This window comes from Lampetra planeri, chromosome 9, assembly GCF_965212315.1.
Source record: "Lampetra planeri chromosome 9, kcLamPlan1.2.h2, whole genome shotgun sequence".
Taxonomy (NCBI): domain Eukaryota; kingdom Metazoa; phylum Chordata; class Hyperoartia; order Petromyzontiformes; family Petromyzontidae; genus Lampetra; species Lampetra planeri.
Genome location: NC_136115.1, coordinates 1,161,065 through 1,178,974, shown reverse-complemented (window position 1 = coordinate 1,178,974; position 17,910 = coordinate 1,161,065). Strand labels below are relative to the sequence as shown.

Sequence of the window (17,910 nt, the reverse complement as noted above, 5' to 3'; positions counted from 1 at the left end):
TTCCCCCCTCTTACCCTTTAGCCGGGGTCAGCGTTTCTCTTCGCCCCCACCCCCTCGTGCAAGGGGGTGGACTGCGGCTCGGTGGAGGGGTCGCTGCCTCTCCCGCCTCGCGAGAGGAGTCGAACTGTGAACCCTGCACGGCTCTGTTCTGCGGGGGGGGGGGGGGTGATGTAATGTTGTTTGGGGGTCGTGGGGGGGGGCAGAGCTGCTGGAATGGGATGGCCCCAAGTGTGTGAGAGGTGATGAAGGGGGGCGAGGAGGGGGGGTGAGGGGGGGGGCGAGGAGGGGGGGGGGGACGAGGAGGGGGGGGGGACGAGGAGGGGGGGGGGCGACCCAGTGCGCTATGATTGGTTGGGACCGCACCCAAATCGAAGCAGTGACGTCACCAGCAGTCAGCTGTTTTGTTTCGCCGGGCTCGCGGAGCTCATTCACAGGGAGCCAGAGAGAGAGGAGAGAGAGCGGTGGAGAGAGAGAGAAGGAGCGCGCGGGAGAGGAGAGAGCAGCAGCGTGCACGGTGAAAGGAGTGTGCAAGATAGATGGTAGGGGAGAGAGCAAGGGTGCGGGATGAAGAGAGCGAGAAAGAATGTGAGTGCATGAACGCGGGAGAGTGGGGAGCGAGAGAGAGGGAGGGAGAGTGCAGGAGGGAGAGAGACAGGGAGAGTGCAGGAGGGAGGGAGAGAGAGAGGGAGAGTGGGGAGCGAGAGAGAGAGAGTGCAGGAGGGAGCGCGCGAGTTGACGAGCGTGAGCGAGCCGGCGTCTCGAGTCGCCATGCGGCTGCTGGGTTTGGGCTGCGCGCTGCTGGCGATACTGCGGGTGCGTGAGTGATGCTCACACAGCAACACACACACACAGCAACACACACAGCAAGCAACACACAGCCAGCAACACCACGCAGAAATACAACCAGAAATGCATGAAACCGACAACACAACAGGAGACGTAGCCACAGCCAGCAACATACCAACACACACAGCAACACCACAACAAGCAGCCATACAGAGTCACAACAGCAAACAACACGGCAACAAGCAACACAACCATCCCATTCACCAGCAGCACTCCAAACCCTGCTGCCCTACAGCTCTCACTTCCCCCGCGCCCCCTCCCCTCCCTCCCCCTTACCCCTCCCCCCATCCTCATCGCACGCGCGGCTCGCAGTGAGGCCAAGACGGAGGCAGCAGCAGCACGTGGGTCCCAGACGTAACCCCCCCCCACCACCCAATCCCCCCCACCCACCATCCAACCCCCCCACCCACCATCCAACCCCCCCACCATCCAACCCCCCCCACCACCCAACTCCCCCCACAACCCAACCCCCCCACCCACCATCCAACCCCCCCACCCCCCCACACCTAAACTGGGGCTGTTAACATATTTTGTTTCTTTTATAACCGGTAACCGCCTGTAACAAAATCTGGTAAATAAAACCGGTACAACGATTATAAAAACGGCTACTGCTTATCGTGAAACAACTCTAACCTGTGCGCATAGCCATCCCTAGGGTACGGCGAATCTGGGCGATCGCCCCGGGCCCCGTGCTTTGGGGGGAAGGGAGGGTGAGTCGGTGGCACGCTTTGACGTCGATATCAGATGTGACACGTCCGGTTTAGTTTGAAGGCGTCCTGGGGGTCCACGCAGTGGGAATCGCCCCGGGCCCCGCACTCCCCCCCCCCATCCCTCCTCAATGTAACAGCCCCCACACACGTATCGGACACCCCCACACCCGACACCTCACACTCGTGCATCCCTCACACCTCACTCCACACGCACACCCTGCACGCACGCACGCACACCTTGCCCCACTCCCTACACCCGATACTCATACATCGCGTTCACCCTACTCCTCACCCCGGCCAAGTCCCCCCCCACCTCTCTTCGTCTCGCCGTGAATTCGACCTTTGAAATTCCCACGATGCTCCGTCTGCACTCAGCACCACCACTCATTGCTGCTCCGCCCCCCACCAACCTCCGTCCCACCCGCCATCCCCTACCTCCCCCTCCTCCTCCTCCTCTCTCAACCGCTCCACTTCTGTTCACAATCATCTGCAGCCATTGTCTCTCCACTGCTGGATGAAAGCCGCATCACCAGCTGCCCCTGCCATCCGGGGCGTCGCGAGGGGGAGATGTTAACTACCTCGCCTGGTGTACAGGAACTCGTGGGGTCGACCCTGACGCCTGCTGCTGTATATTTGGAGTTTGCGTGTTCGCCCCGTGGACTGTTCCCCGGTTACTTCTGTGTTTTCCTCCACATTTAGAGTTTTTGGCTACTACTATACATTTCCACGTGGTGAGTCACTTCGTTAAGCTATCATTTTTGGCCAGGTCGCTTCTGAAAAAGCGACATAGTTCAGTGGGCCTTACCTGAGTCGTAGTCTAGTCTGTCTCCGGGGACTATCCCACACAGCCTGAATTGCAGAACTTAGGCAACAACCAATCACCATCACCACCACAACTACCTACCACCGCATCTACAACCACGACTAACAACCACAACTAGCCACCAATATAAACGACAGCTACACCATCAACATGGTAACCAACACCTCCACTACCAGCACCACAATTACCTATCCCCATCAATAACGATCGCCCGTATAGCCGTAGCAGCCTCTTTGGGGAACGTGCTGTAAGCGAACACCTATGAAAAGCCAGTACGGAACACGAGGGGTAAGTTACCATCGCCACCAGTTGCGCATTTGCGACTGAGTCGACCTAGGGTTAGGCCCAAGACGAGTTCAGATAATCGTCACTGGTGTTGACCGTGAGCGCGAATCGCTGGATTTGTAGCGTAGCACGCAAACCGCTACACTACCGCTCCCCACACAGCCATCGGTATCAACAACACTGCCACCACCACCATTCACACCCCCACCCCACCCACCGTGAGAGTCCCTCGTCTTGCCCTACCCCGCGAGTCCCATGCATCACAAACACCCCCTAAGTGTTTTCCCTGATATTGAGGGGGAATGTGAAATCTTCCCCGAATGTCGTTTGTAGCTCCCATCACAATCATCCCCCCCCCCCTGCACGTCTTGGGAGCCCTCAGCTCGGGAGGCGCTAAATTTAACGACATTTCCACCAATCCCCATAACGCGCCCCGGTATTCCTAGACGCACGTTACGAGACACCTTAAAGGCACCCCTGGTCGTGTTCCTCTCTCGCTGCCAAGTCGGTGGGGTTTCCGCGGCTCAGCCCAAACTCGGCACCCCCGGGGGGGGGGGGTGGACTGGGGTCTGGGAGTGGGGGGCACGGGGGGCTGGGGGGGTCAGAGCGTGAGCGAATTTCATCTCCTGCTGACCATCACCCCACCCCACCGCCCATCAAGCTGGACTTCTCTTGACCTCCTCCCCCACAGCTCACTCTTGACCCCTCCTGGTCCCCCATTCACTCTCTGCTCTCCCTTGCGCCCAGGAGCAAAGGACGAGGGCCCTGGAGCCAGGGGTCGTGACCCCGCGCGCAGGTAAGACCCAACCCCGCATGGACGGACAGCCAGACACACGTGTACACGCACACGTGTGTAGGTATAGGTGCAGTCCTGCCGTGGCTTGGCTTGCTCGTGCCACTTCTGTTGGAAGGGCCTCCGCTAGATGGGGGTTCTTAGAAAGCCCCTACTAAACATGTGTTTGAACGACTCTCAATCCACGCTGACCAGACGTCTTGGAAGAGGTGGGGAGTTGCCTACGCTTTACCCCACCGCGCGCGACATCCCACTGCTCCATCTCCTCGGTGCGTCATTCATGACCTCTGACCCTGCTCCCTTCCAGAGGCGCGTCATGCCCCTTTGCCCACTTGCTTGCGTGGACAGTTTGAAGTACAATCCATACACAGAGACGATGCACACACACATGCAGAACATACACGTATACAATGTACACACACATGCAATACATACACACATATACAATGTACACACACACACATATTCAATGTACACACACATGCAACACATACACATATTGCTGGCTCACCAGCACTTGCCCCCAACAGTTTCTTGGGGCTGTATAGTCGCGGTGGGGGCGGTGGGCTGGTGAGTGGTCTCTGCTGTACGCGTGCGTGACGGTGCAGGGTTGGTGGTCGAGGGCGCGGTGCGGCTGGTGGGGGGCTCGGGCCCCCACGAGGGCCGCGTGGAGGTGTACCACGCCGGGGAGTGGGGCTCCGTGTGCGACGACCAGTGGGACGAGCGCGACGCGGCCGTGGTGTGTCGCCAGCTCGGCCTCCCGTGAGAAACATCAACAGCAGCAGCATCAGCATCATCAGTAGTAGCACTATCAGCAGCATCATTACAATTGCCGCCACCAACTCCACCACCACCACCATCTCTCCCACATGACGTCACCGCCACCACACATCCCCGCGGTCCGGCCCTGAGCGATCGGTGACGTCGCGCTCCGCTAATTAACCTCCCACGTCGTGCAGCAGAGTCCCACTTCAGGGAATTGATCGCGGCCCAGAGATCCTAATTGCGATGATGTCACCAACGAGGAGCGCCTCCTGCTGGGGACGTCTGGGCCCCCAGACCACTCCAGGGAGGCCTGGGGGGGGAGGGGGGGGAGCTTGAGGGGTTAGGGGCAAGGGGCCCGTCGAGACTCATTAACCCAGAGGTCAATCTCGCAGCCTGGGGCAGGAACGCGTGACGGGCGCCGTGGATAGCCCATGCCCTGTGTTGGTGAAACCGGTGGTTAATAAACAAATGCGTTTTCGCTATTGATTTTTGCGGTCATATCGCGTGAGTATAATGTGATGTCGTGCGCCCTCCTCCACCCGACACAGCCAATTCAGTAAAGTCGTCACGTGAGCCAACGGGCTGCTAGTGTGTCACTGCTGGGTCAGCACCCCTGGCGTGCTGGAGAGCGATCATCCGCTACACACCTCGCACTCCCACTCACGGGGGCGGGGGGGGGGGACTTTTACTTCTTCATTGGCCATGTCGGGTGGAGGAGGGAGTACGACACACGCATTTCATTCCCGCGATCTGACCCCCTAACATTTGTTGGAGAAACCTAAAAGGGCATGGAGCTTTCTTTTAATAAAGCTGTTCATAGGAATATGGGGTAAAATTAGATAGGATTACAATCGATAGACCTACCTTGTACTCTAATGATAGTGCCTTACACCGATAATCCCGAACCAAGCCATCCCCGAGTAGCGTATCCAGGAAGAATGTCGAGCGAGATCTTAAGCCCCGCGTGTAACGATCAGCCCATTGTCAAGCAAACGACACACACATCCACATTGTGTGTGTTTTGTTAAACCATCCATTATCCCCTCGTGTTCCTGTCTCTTCCAGTATTCTCTCCATGTTCCAGTATCCCCATGATCCCGTGTCTCCTCATCCTTGAATTCCTCCTCCTCATCCCCCCTTCATGCCCCTCGTGTGCTTATAGCTATAATTTTCCCCATCCATGTTCTGCGACCCTGCGTCTCTTCCTCCATGTCCCCACGTTCCCTGCGTCTCCTCCATCTCCCTCGTGCTCCCATTTCTCCTCCTCCACGTCCCCGTGCCCCCTAACCCTGCCCCTGCTGCGTCTCCTCCATCCACCCGCCCGCTCCCCGTGCGCCTAGGGGCCGGGTGCGCGCATGGACCTGGGCGCGGTTTGGCGAGGGCACAGGACCCGTGTGGGTGGACGAGGGGGGCTGCACGGGGAACGAGCTCGCGCTCGGCGATTGCGAGCGAGCGCCATGGGGCCAGCACGACTGCTCCCACCGCGAGGATGCGGGGGTCTCCTGCGACCCCCACAGCGGTGAGGGAGAGCCCCCCCCCCGCCCCCTCCCCTCACCCCACAGCACTCCCCCTGCGTTGGACGGGGAGAAGGAAGGACTCAAAGCTCCAGGATGGTCTGGTGGGGACCCAGCTTGTCTCGCGCTACTCCCCTCCACGCGCTCTCTGCTCCCCCTGTCAATCCCCCATGTCAGCCTCCGCTCAGTGCGAGGTCCCTCGTTCTCATTGGCTGCCCCCATCGTCTGTTCCCGCAACTTCCCTTCCCCAGCTCTCCGTGCTGTGGGTCCCCTGCTCCTGTTCAAGTGATGGAGGCTCTGAACCTTCATTGTCTTCCCCTCGTGACCGCCCTCCCTCTATAAATACGCACGCCCACCACATGGCATTCTGGCGGTCCGATTTTAGAAATTGTTAAAATCCAAAGTTGTATTTTTAGAAATAGCATCGCCTTGTCAATGGATAGAACATGCGCGACAGATGATGCAATCGAGACGGACAGTACAAATGAGATGGAATAAACGAGTCGCCCCAATAAAAAAAAAACAGAGGACCCCGGCAAGGGAAGGTGACGACGATAATGCCGATCAAACCGAAACTACGTCACAAAGACGTGAGACTCACCACCTTGATCTCTCCTGCCCCCGTGACCACTCATCCCCCATGCCCCTTGATCCCGTGGGGCGACAGAGGGCGCGGTGCGGCTGGTGGGGGGCTCGGGGCCCCACGAGGGCCGCGTGGAGGTGTACCACGCCGGGGAGTGGGGCTCCGTGTGCGACGACCAGTGGGACGAGCGCGACGCGGCCGTGGTGTGTCGCCAGCTCGGCCTACCGTGAGAAGCATCAACAGCAGCATCATCAGTAGCAGCAGCATCATCAGCATCATCATCATCGGCACTTATCAATCCAATTATTTCAGCCATCAGTAGTATCAGTAGCAATCATCATCATTATAATCTCTTAAGTAATCATAATAATCATCAGCAGTATATTCATTCGTCCATCATTCACTGCCGCTATTAGTACTGTCACCAGCAGGATACACCACTACCATCACAACTACCACCAGCACGACCACCATCATTACCAACATCGCCCATTTCTACCAGCATATCCAACACCACCACCACAATTACTCCCCACCACCTATACAGTAGAACATCTGGTCACGAACGCTTCTGACCACGACCAAATCGGGTTCCGACCAAAAATTTCACAATTTTTGAATCTGGTCACGAACACAAACTCGGGTGGCGATCAAACATAGCCACGGCCGATTTTTTTTTGTAAGCGCCAAATTTCCTGTTGTTTGTTTACAACAGCGACCCACGTGTGGCCGCTTGCTCAGTCAGTCTCGCTTTGTAATCAGTCTATTAAAACTCTTTAAAAAACTGTGGGGTCTAGAATGGACTAGTGAAATTCGGAGAGAACTCGGAGTTAAGTTTTGTTTGTTTTGTTGAATTACACAAAACATAACAGTTATGTATATAACTGTATATAACTTTTGTTATATAAGATATTAATTTTGTGAGTGTAGTCATACCCCTCCCCCTTCATTCAAGCCGTAATTTAGAGAGCAAAAGCGCCGAGTACGTAAATCGCTAACATAAGAACCCGTTAATCTCTTCTCGCATCATTCATACGATGATGCGGTGAAGTAAACGCTCACACGATATTACGGTGAATACTTCCAAAAAAATACTGTACCCAAATATTACCGTTAACTTACTTTCAATAGAAACATGAATTGCTCATACGAATATTCTCTCTCTCTCTCAGAATCGACCGACTGATGTAGCAGACGAAACAATCATCTTGTTGAACAATTCTAAACCTTGACGCAGCAATGTTAGTTTTCTCTGTTGTTCAAGGTTTTCTCAGTGTTATTCAATGTTTTTACATTTAGTTTACTATTACACTGTGAATTCTTTGGCATAATTAACTATTTTTGTGCTTAAAAATCATTAAAAAAACAATATTTATATACAGTTCATAGGAGTCTGGAACGGATTAATCGTATTTACATACAATCCAATGGGTAAATTAGGTTCGAGTCACGACCAAATCGGGTTGCAACCAAAGTTATGGAACGAATTATGGTCGTGACCAGAGGTTCTACTGTACTACCAAAACCACCACTACTGCTGCCATATCCACTCTCTCTACCACTAACACCTACACCACCGCTACTAACACCTCCACCACGACCACTAACTACTCCACCACTTACACCACTATCACCAACACCACCACAATCAAATTTACCACATTTAAAAGTAAATTTACAACGAAAACTACTCAATAGGGGTTTGCACAGAGTAAGCATTGCCCGGGACTGTGAAAACGTGGCAGGATCCTCCCGAATAAAGAGTCTTGAGACTCAGTGAGGCTTCCCTGGGCAAACGAACCTAACAATAGTCAAGCAACAACACTTACACAACCACCAACCCCTTCTCAGCTACTGCTCACCACCCCCCCACACGCCCCCCCACCTCCCCCCACCGCCACTAGGGGGACGGCGCTGGTGTCCCGGGAGCTGGAGTTCGGGCCCGGCTCGGGGTTCATCCTGCTGGATGAGGTGGCGTGCGGGGGCTGGGAGGCGGCGCTGCGCCAGTGCGGGCACAGCGAGTGGGGCCGCCACGACTGCTCGCACCTCGAGGACGCGGGCGTCCTGTGCAAGGGGGGGCCCGAGACGCAGCCCCCCGCGCTCGGTAGATTCGCACGGGCGGGGTTGAGGGAGGGCACCTTGAGTGTACCTTGTGCCGTGCGTAGTAAACATCGGCCGCTAGGGAGACAAAGGCGGCCGGGCGTGGTCAACCCACCGCTTCGTGTGCCGTTCCGGCCTTCATAGGTGCTCGCTAACAGCACTTGTCCCAACAGCCTGTTAAGGCTATACGAGGGATCTTTGGCTTTGGTGTTCTGCGTGATTCCATTTCGTTGCACGGTGGCTGCTGCTGCAGCGCGTGGCTGTCTAATCCTGCAGTGTGGAGGCAGCAGCGAGGGTTGGCGGAACACCGCACAGATGTTGTTGTGAAACTCCCTTTCCGTACCCCTGGCTCGCCATATACCAGGTGGACTAATTGCCATCTGTTTCCAGCTGTACGGGGATGGAGCGTTGCCTCCTCGTGCAATGCGTGGGCTATCTCCAGGTGCGAGAATTTCCTCCCACGCTTTGTTGTAATAAACACGACTCATCATTAATCGGCTGAAAATAATCTTAGAATAAATTCCCCATTGTATATATGTTAAACTTAGTTTGCACCGTACATAGCCAACCGTGTTAATCGGAGGTGCAGCAGCAGCAGAATCACCCTCCTGAAAACGAGCCCTACGATTGAGCGTGGCTCTGCTGGATAACTAAGCCATATCATTAACAAACGGCAATATCAATCGACCAATTAGGAGTATCCGTGAAAACGACCGCTGCCCTGTCACCGTGCGCGACGCGTGCGAGGCAGGGCCCCCCGTGCGGCTGGTGGAGGGCGAGGGCCGGCGTGAGGGCCGCGTCGAGGTGCTGGTGGCCGGCGAGTGGGGCACCGTGTGCGACGACGGCTGGAGCGACAAGGACGCTGCCGTGGTGTGCACGCAGCTGGGCCTCCCGTGCGTGAACCACACAGAGACACTCCAGTAGCCGTCACAGGATGAACCAAACTCCAAAACTAAACTATTTTTATTTTACCAGGCAAGGTCCCACTGAGCTGCGTGTCTATTCTTTCAGAAGCGACTTGGCTATCACAAATGATAGCTCGACGAAGTGGCCTTATCATCACGTGGAAATGTATGGCAGTAGCCACATTATTGCATATGTGGAGGGAAAAGCCGGAAGACCCAGAGAAATATCCACGCGACCACGGGGAGAACATGCGTCAGGGTCGGGATCGAACCCACGGACCTCCTGCATACCAGGCGAGGTAGTTAACATCTCCTAGCCACCGTGATGATGATGCGAGAGAGAGGCAAACTCCAAATATACAGCAGGCGTCAGGATCGGGGTCGAACCCACGACCTCCTGCATACCAGGCGAGGTAGTTAACATCTCCTAGCCACCGTGGCGGCACGGTGAGCCTACGAGGGCGTGGGGTGGATAGCGGCCATGCCGGTCCGCCTTTGTCCTCTCCCGGTTATCGAAGTTGAAGCACTACAATCAGGTGATCATTTGAGTGCTGGGTCGACCTCGGGGAGGCCCAGAACCGGGTTTAAAAATTCGTCACTGATGTTGGCCGAGAGCTGAAAATAGAACTGGTCCGTAGCACAGTTTGCTAACCACTACACTACGTGCGTGTACATGTATGGGTGCACATTCGTGTGTGTGTGTATATACACGTACGAACCCTCTGTCAATACATTCCCATTAAGTTGCGTTCGTGAAAGGTGGTGGCAGCTTGTGGAGGCCTTCATCCGGCTAGTGATTATGATGATTGACGAGGTTGTGTTGCACGCAATGCACCAAGGCGTCACGTGATCCCCGTGTCCTCCTCGCCGCCTGACGGAGTCTCGCCAAGAGACCTTTACCAGCTGGGCGTTGCCACCTCTGCCACAGACCAAACTCAGACATCGTTCTCAATCAGCCAATGCCTCTTCTCAAAAGTGTGCAGTGTATTGGCTGATGACATCTTAATATAAAAACGCAATGTAGCTGCAGGAGCCTCCTGAACACGAGTTGTGCGTCTCAGCGTGGCTCTCCTGGATATTTTTATTATTCAAAATACCGGGACCGGCCAATTCCTGCCACCTGAACACAGACGCCTCCCAGTTTCCTGACACACCGGCGGTGACCATCACCTCCCTCCCCCACCTCTCCCCTCCTCATCGTCCATGCAGGGGCCCCGCGCGGGCACTGGGGATGGCGTTCTTCGGTGAGGGCTCGGGCCCCATCCACCTGGACAACGTGAAGTGCTCGGGCTGGGAGCGCGCGCTGGGCCAGTGCGCCCACCTCGCGTCCCACGAGCACAACTGCCGGCACAGCGAGGACGCCGGGGTGGTGTGCGGGGAGCACGCGGAGCCCGCGCGACTCGGGGACCACCCCGGGGACGCCGCGCAGCTCGCTGATGGTGAGGGGCACGGGGGCACCCCCCCCCCCTCGGGGGCGGGGGGAGAGTGGGGGGCAGTGGGGGTGGGGGGAAAGTTGGAGGGTGCAGGGGGTGGTGTGGGGCGAGTGAAGGAAGAGTTGGGGAAGGAAGTGCTGGTGGGGTGGGGAGGAGGTAGAGAGGGGGGAGTTGGGGAGGTAGAGTGGGGTGGGGGGTGCAGTTGAGGGGGTTTAGGGGAGAAGTTAAAGGGAGGATTTGTGGCCAGGTTATCGAGGAACGAAGCGTGCGTGGGTAGCATGGCGGGGAGTGAGAGGGGGGAAGTGAGAGTGGGTGGTTGAGGGGGGCTGTCGAATGTTGTAGGTAGGATTGGGGGGGGGGGAGCGGTGGAGATGTCAACTCAATGTATTCGGTGTTTCTATTCGGGGAACATCGGCTCTTATCGATTCCTCTGGCTCGGGACGCGTGTTTTAAACAGCAACCCCCCTTTGGTGACGTTTATATTCTGAATTTTGGGGAGCTCATTTGAATAGTCGACGTGATCGGTGCTGCCCCCCTCCCTCCCCCCGCATGGCCCCTCCGCCACACCGAGGTCCCCTCTCTGAGGTGTGCGGACGGCGCTTGGGCAATCACCGCAGGAAGAGGATCGTGGGTGGCGCAAAGTCGCTCAGGTGGGGCCCGCATCTGTCTGTTAGTTCACGTGTCCGTCCGTGTGTCCGTCCATGTAAGTGAGTGCATATGGGGAGTGGTGGCGCAGTGGTCAACGCACTGCGCGACAAAGCCGGGCACCTGAGTTCGATTCCCACTCATGGCCAGCGGCAATGACGAATTTATGAACCGATCCATGTGCCTCCCCTAGGTCGACTCAGCCTTAAACGAGTACCTGATGCGGTTCGTAAACTTCGCCGCGAGGGAGACAGGTGGGCGGCAAGGCGTGGTGCTGGCCACTCGCCCCCTCGTGTGCTGTGCCGGCCTTCAGAGTTGCTTGCTGGCGCCACTTGGCCCAACAGTTTGTGTTTAACGCTCTACGGGGGAACTTTATCTTGAGAGTACCGCTGAAGGTCTGCACGTGTGTCGGTGCGTTCTTGTACTTGTGAATGTGTACATGCGTGCGCTGGCGCTTGCTTGCACGTGGGAATGAATGCACGCGTGTGCGTGCGTGTACACACGTGCGTGCGTACGTGTACACACACACACGTGCGTGTACACACACACGTGTGTGTGCGTGCGTCCGTGTACACACACGTGCGTGTGTGCATGCGTCTGCCGTGTGCGCAGGGGCGGCTGGCCGTGGCAGGCCTCGGTGTGGGTGCGCGCCGGTCCCCACACTGAGAGTCGCCTCCTGTGCGGAGCCACGCTCATCAGCAGCTGCTGGCTCCTCACTGCTGCGCACTGCTTCAAGCGGTGGGTGGGGGGGGGGGTACAGGGGGTTGCGGTGGGGGGGGGGGGTACAGGGGGTTGAGGTGGGGGGGGGGGTACAGGGGGTTGAGGTGGGGGGGGTACAGGGGGTTGAGGTGGGGGGGGTACAAGGAGTTGCGGTGGGGGGGGGGGTAGCTCTTAGTGGGAAGTTCCCTGCAGATGGCCCGTGGAGAGGCCAGCTCTTGGACGCATTTCCGTGCTGTGTCCCGCGCGATGTCCGACGTTTCACGCAACGCGCTCGGGAGAGTTTCGTGAAGAAGCTGAACAAAGTTCCCAAGGGACGTGGACTGACACGTCAGACATCGTGCCGAACAGCCGGAAAACTCGTCGGAGGGCCGTACGGCACGACCGCAGGGGTACGCATGCAGGGGTCACGTGGCTCGACTGGCCGCCCAGTGGCGCACCGAGCCAAACGTTGCACAGGGGTCACGTTGTTTCCCTGCCGAGGGGAGGTCGGAAACGACTGCAGTTCCACATTTTTGTGGAGGAGAAAGAAAAAAAAACGTCTCAAAAAAAGGTCGGTGACGTACGACGCCCATCGAAAAATGTCCATGGAGGGGGTGGGGGTGGGGGGTGGAAAACTGCCCCATTGCCCCCCCTCCCCCTCGGTGCACTTCTGCTGGCCACGACCACCACCACCGCAGCCGCAGCAGCGGCAGTGGAACTTGTACGACTGGTTCAGAGAGAGGCAGTGGAACAAATTCACCTTCGTGGCGGTGGATTGACAATGAGACCCTGGCGGCGGTTGGGGGGAGGGGGGAAGCTTCGTGGTGGTGGCACAGCCACGTGTCGCTGCAGCCACGTGTCGCTGCAGCCACGTGTCGCTGCAGCCACGTGTCGCTGCAGCCACGTGTCGCTGCAGCCACGTGTCGCTGCAGCCACGTGTCGCTGCAGCCACGTGTCGCTGCAGCCACGTGTCGCTGCAGCCACGTGTCGCTGCAGCCACGTGTCGCTGCAGCCACGTGTCGCTGCAGCCACGTGTCGCTGCAGCCACGTGTCGCTGCAGCCACGTGTCGCTGCAGCCACGTGTCGCTGCAGCCACGTGTCGCTGCAGCCACGTGTCGCTGCAGCCACGTGTCGCTGCAGCCACGTGTCGCTGCAGCCACGTGTCGCTGCAGCCACGTGTCGCTGCAGCCACGTGTCGCTGCAGCCACGTGTCGCTGCAGCCACGTGTCGCTGCAGCCACGTGTCGCTGCAGCCACGTGTCGCTGCAGCCACGTGTCGCTGCAGCCACGTGTCGCTGCAGCCACGTGTCGCTGCAGCCACGTGTCGCTGCAGCCACGTGTCGCTGCAGCCACGTGTCGCTGCAGCCACGTGTCGCTGCAGCCACGTGTCGCTGCAGCCACGTGTCGCTGCAGCCACGTGTCGCTGCAGCCACGTGTCGCTGCAGCCACGTGTCGCTGCAGCCACGTGTCGCTGCAGCCACGTGTCGCTGCAGCCACGTGTCGCTGCAGCCACGTGTCGCTGCAGCCACGTGTCGCTGCAGCCACGTGTCGCTGCAGCCACGTGTCGCTGCAGCCACGTGTCGCTGCAGCCACGTGTCGCTGCAGCCACGTGTCGCTGCAGCCACGTGTCGCTGCAGCCACGTGTCGCTGCAGCCACGTGTCGCTGCAGCCACGTGTCGCTGCAGCCACGTGTCGCTGCAGCCACGTGTCGCTGCAGCCACGTGTCGCTGCAGCCACGTGTCGCTGCAGCCACGTGTCGCTGCAGCCACGTGTCGCTGCAGCCACGTGTCGCTGCAGCCACGTGTCGCTGCAGCCACGTGTCGCTGCAGCCACGTGTCGCTGCAGCCACGTGTCGCTGCAGCCACGTGTCGCTGCAGCCACGTGTCGCTGCAGCCACGTGTCGCTGCAGCCACGTGTCGCTGCAGCCACGTGTCGCTGCAGCCACGTGTCGCTGCAGCCACGTGTCGCTGCAGCCACGTGTCGCTGCAGCCACGTGTCGCTGCAGCCACGTGTCGCTGCAGCCACGTGTCGCTGCAGCCACGTGTCGCTGCAGCCACGTGTCGCTGCAGCCACGTGTCGCTGCAGCCACGTGTCGCTGCAGCCACGTGTCGCTGCAGCCACGTGTCGCTGCAGCCACGTGTCGCTGCAGCCACGTGTCGCTGCAGCCACGTGTCGCTGCAGCCACGTGTCGCTGCAGCCACGTGTCGCTGCAGCCACGTGTCGCTGCAGCCACGTGTCGCTGCAGCCACGTGTCGTCACAGCGACGCGCCACAGCGACGTGCGGCTCCCAGACAGTTTGACCTTCGCTTGTTGGAGACGCGGCTAAACACATTTTTATCTTCACTTTTATGTAACAGCATCTCCAGATACTTTGTAGAGGTACATGAATGGGTGAAAACAAAAATGGTGTTAGAGTCTGCCCTTGAACAAGGTTGGCAGCAGTCTCCACCGCACGACGAAGAGCAACTAAATTCGAGACGGCAATCAAAGAAAAACCCGTGCAGTCAGCGGAGCCGATGAGTTAATACTGAAACGATAACCTCCACACGCACCCAGCACGAGCAAAATCCTCTCTCGGTGACCGCACCGCGTGACCCCCCCGCCCCCGCTCGGCACGGTAAGGCCACGCATGTGCACGGTCACGTGACTGTGCGCGTGTCTCGACCGTGCGGCAGTAGCTGCACCACCCGGCGGAGGAGAATTGACGACAAGGTGCGGCGGTGGCCTCGACGGCTATGGGCCCGACGACCTCTTGACCTTGACCTGGCCGCGGCGTGACCACCGCTGGGTGTGGCCCTCTGCCCCGCTAGGCTCGGCACGGGCGGCGCTTTCTACACGGTGCGCGTGGGCGACCACCACCGGCTGGTGCGCGACCGCGCCGAGCGGGAGCTGCGCGTCGAGCGGATCGTGGTGCACGAGCGCTACTCCCCGACGCGGCACGTGCACGACATCGCGCTCCTGCGCGTGTCCACCCTGCACACAGGTGACGCGCGTGCGAAGATACCCCCCCGCCTTCCCCGTGTAGCCTCTAACAGACCGTCGGCGCAAGTGCTGTTGGCGAGCACTTATGGTGAAGGCCGGCTCGGCACACGTGGGAATGGGTGGCTGCCACCACCACGCTCGGCCGCCTTTGTCTCCCCAGTGCTGCCGCACTACACCAGGTACTTATTTAGAATCAGAAGCAGAATTTGTATTTATACTTGAGGAAGCCGATGAGCTTCAAAGCTCTTTTTGTAGCAGGTGGCGAGTCGGGGTGGGTCACAACATTTCAACAACAAACGATACAAAAAACACGATAGGAGTGCAAAGAATAGCAAAGGTGAACAAATCACTTATATGATGAGTCTAGCTAGAGGGAGGCCCATGACGGGTGAGCAGGAATCGAACGCGGGCGGCCAGTTCCATAGCGCGCTGCGCTAACCATTGCACCACCGCTCCCCCATTACAACCACACTGTCTAATAGCAAGCGGGGGGGGCGGGGGTCTATGTAGAGTATCCGAGGGGAGCCGTGTCAGGCTGTGACCTTGCATCTCGCTGCAGGCCCGGATGGAGCGGAGGGCTCTGGAGTTCCCGGGGGAGGGACGTGCGTCCCGTTCAGCGAGGCGGTGAGGCCGGCGTGCCTGCCGGGCCGGCGGGGGCGCTTGCCGCGCCGCCACCACTCCTGCTTCATCACGGGCTGGGGCGACACGGGTGAGCCGGCGTGGGCCCTCGAGATCTCCCCTGTCCCTCTCTCCATGCTGCCCCATCTCTCTCTCTCTCTCTGCCCTTCCCTTCCCTGCCTCTGATATCTCTGCTGTCTCATCTCTTATCATCACCTATCGCTCTCCCATTCCCCTTGTCTCTCTCCCATCTCTCTTGCTATGCTTCTCTGAACTTTGCCTCTGGCCTAGCGCTCTCTTCTCTGTCTTATCTCACACTCTCTCATGCCCGCCCCTTGATTTTCATCTGCCTTTCTCTCCCTTACTCTCATAAACTCTCTTTTGCACTCACCGCCTTCTCTCTTCCTGTCTTATTTCTATCTCTTCTCTCACCATATTTTTTGTCCTCTGCTCTCATCCCTCTTTCCTCGTCGTCCGACCCCGCCATGACCCTGTGATGACACCACTGTGCCCCCACTCCTCCTGGTCTCCGTTGCCCCCCCCCCCGGCTCCCTCGGCCCCCCAGGCCGCTCGTACGCACGCACCCTGCAGGAGGCGCGTGTGTCGGTGCTGCCCGGGCGGTTGTGCCGCTTGCGCTACGGGGGCCGCTTCGAGGGCGGCCGCATGGTGTGCGCGCGAGGGTCGCGACCCCCGACCCCGACGGACACCCCCCGTGACGCCTCCAGCAACGGCGGCATCGGCGGCCAATGGGGTCGCCAGCAGACGACGCAGCACGGGTACGAGACCTCGCGTGCCCTTCGCGCGCTCGCCGTGGGGTGGGGGTGGTGGGGGAGGGGTGGAAGGGCACGGGGGCAAGTGCGCGCGTGTGTGATGCCAACGTACGTCTGGGCACAGACGGTGGAACCGGCGGCTTTAAAAAAAAAGTAACCCACGGCATAACGGAATTCTGTTCCATTTCATAAACGTTTTAAATGCACCGTAAACCCTTCACGTAGTACACATTACAGACTCCGTAATGGTATTTGAGTGCTTTTAAATTGTACATGCAACACAGTGCCCGACACACCCATACCCCGATGTCACGATTTGATGGAGCGGGTGTGCTGCGTGCATCAACGTCTCTAGCGGGCAACGTTGGCGGTGGTGGCGGCTGCGTTGCACGTGGCTGCCCGTAACCCAGCACCGCGGACGCAGCAGCGAGGGTTGGTGGGTCACGACGCAGATGTTGCGAAACTCCCTTCCCCTGGGCGTCGAGGAACCTCAGCCCTGCAATTGCGATCGGCTGCTGCTGCTGCTGTTGCTGCTGCTGCGGAGCTGCGTTGTCGGGTCGTCGAGGGCATTGCAGCAACATCAATGGTTGCACTGTACCAATATGCTCCCACGACTATACTCCCAGCCTTTACCAAACCGGCACTGAGCAGCACTGATGACCAGAACGGTGAAGTATGGTTGAAAAGCCCTCCCAGCAGCAGTGCATTGTCGTGCCCCTCAGCCTCCCCCGCCCCCCTCCCTCTGTATCGATCACAGCAGCAGCGGCGGAGGAGGAGCTGGTGACAGTTGCCAAGGAGACAGCGGGGGGCCCCTCTCGTGCCAGGAGTCGTTGCGGGGAGCGGACGCCGCCCCCCCCGGCGGCGGTGGCGGGAGGGGGGGCCGCTGGGTGGTAGCGGCAGTGACGTCGTGGGGCCACGGCTGCGGGGAGCGCGACTCCCCCGGCGTGTACACGCGCGTGTCGCGTTACGTCGCTTGGATCCATCGCGTGACGGCCATACAGTCATCGCAGTAGCGCGACTAAGGGGGGGCCGTGGTTGTGGATGGTGAGGGGCACCCCCCCCCCCCACCACTCTGTGGGGGTTGCCAGGTTTGACCCGACACCTCCGCACGGGCCAGAAGAGCGCGAGGGGTCAGGGGTCGTGATCCGCCACGATTCCCGTCGATGCCGCCCCTGGCTTTGACGCCGAGGATTCCGGAGTCGGGAAGCTGGTGATTCTGAGCCGGGATTTGTCGATGACTCAACGCGCCATGGTGGATCGGCGTGCAGGATCCGGACTTGTTCGTCGTAGCTCTCGAGTGCGCAGGCGGTGCACCTGCACGGGGCCCACGGACTTGGAGGCCCAGTCGCCGGGCTACGAAGAGGGGGGAGAGTGGGAGGGGGGTATGGGCAGCAGGAGGAGAGGGAGGAGGGGGGGTGGGACCGGGGGGGGGGGGGGGCG

The 17,910-nt window shown here is 59.0% G+C and overlaps 1 protein-coding gene across 3 annotated transcripts; it reads left to right on the top strand.

The window, feature by feature from the left end:
• Positions 1–350: 350 nt before the first annotated feature.
• LOC144720531 (neurotrypsin-like) lies at positions 351–17,840 on the top strand. Of its 3 annotated transcripts, none has more exons than XM_078597314.1 (14): positions 351–813; positions 3,412–3,460; positions 4,066–4,219; positions 5,563–5,741; positions 6,404–6,545; positions 8,224–8,423; positions 9,171–9,312; positions 10,534–10,763; positions 11,329–11,407; positions 12,015–12,140; positions 14,911–15,083; positions 15,642–15,791; positions 16,266–16,476; positions 17,231–17,840. In XM_078597314.1, exons 1-14 carry the CDS (start codon positions 769–771, stop codon positions 17,481–17,483), a joined length of 2,133 nt encoding a protein of 710 aa, XP_078453440.1. In that variant the 5' UTR covers positions 351–768; the 3' UTR covers positions 17,484–17,840. The 3 variants fall into 3 exon arrangements, with proteins under 3 accessions (XP_078453440.1, XP_078453438.1, XP_078453441.1); XM_078597312.1 differs by having other exon boundaries at positions 17,228–17,840; XM_078597315.1 differs by lacking the exons at positions 5,563–5,741; positions 6,404–6,545 and having other exon boundaries at positions 17,228–17,840.
• Positions 17,841–17,910: the final 70 nt, after the last annotated feature.

Excerpts from the sequence above, each read along its gene's own strand:
- LOC144720531 (XM_078597312.1), top strand. The coding sequence starts at position 769 with ATGCGGCTGCTGGGTTTGGGCTGCGCGCTGCTGGCGATACTGCGG. Across the intron at positions 5,742-6,403 it reads CTCCTGCGACCCCCACAGCG|AGGGCGCGGTGCGGCTGGTG; the intron begins GTGAGGGAGAGC and ends GTGGGGCGACAG. Across the intron at positions 12,141-14,910 it reads GCTGCGCACTGCTTCAAGCG|GCTCGGCACGGGCGGCGCTT; the intron begins GTGGGTGGGGGG and ends CTGCCCCGCTAG.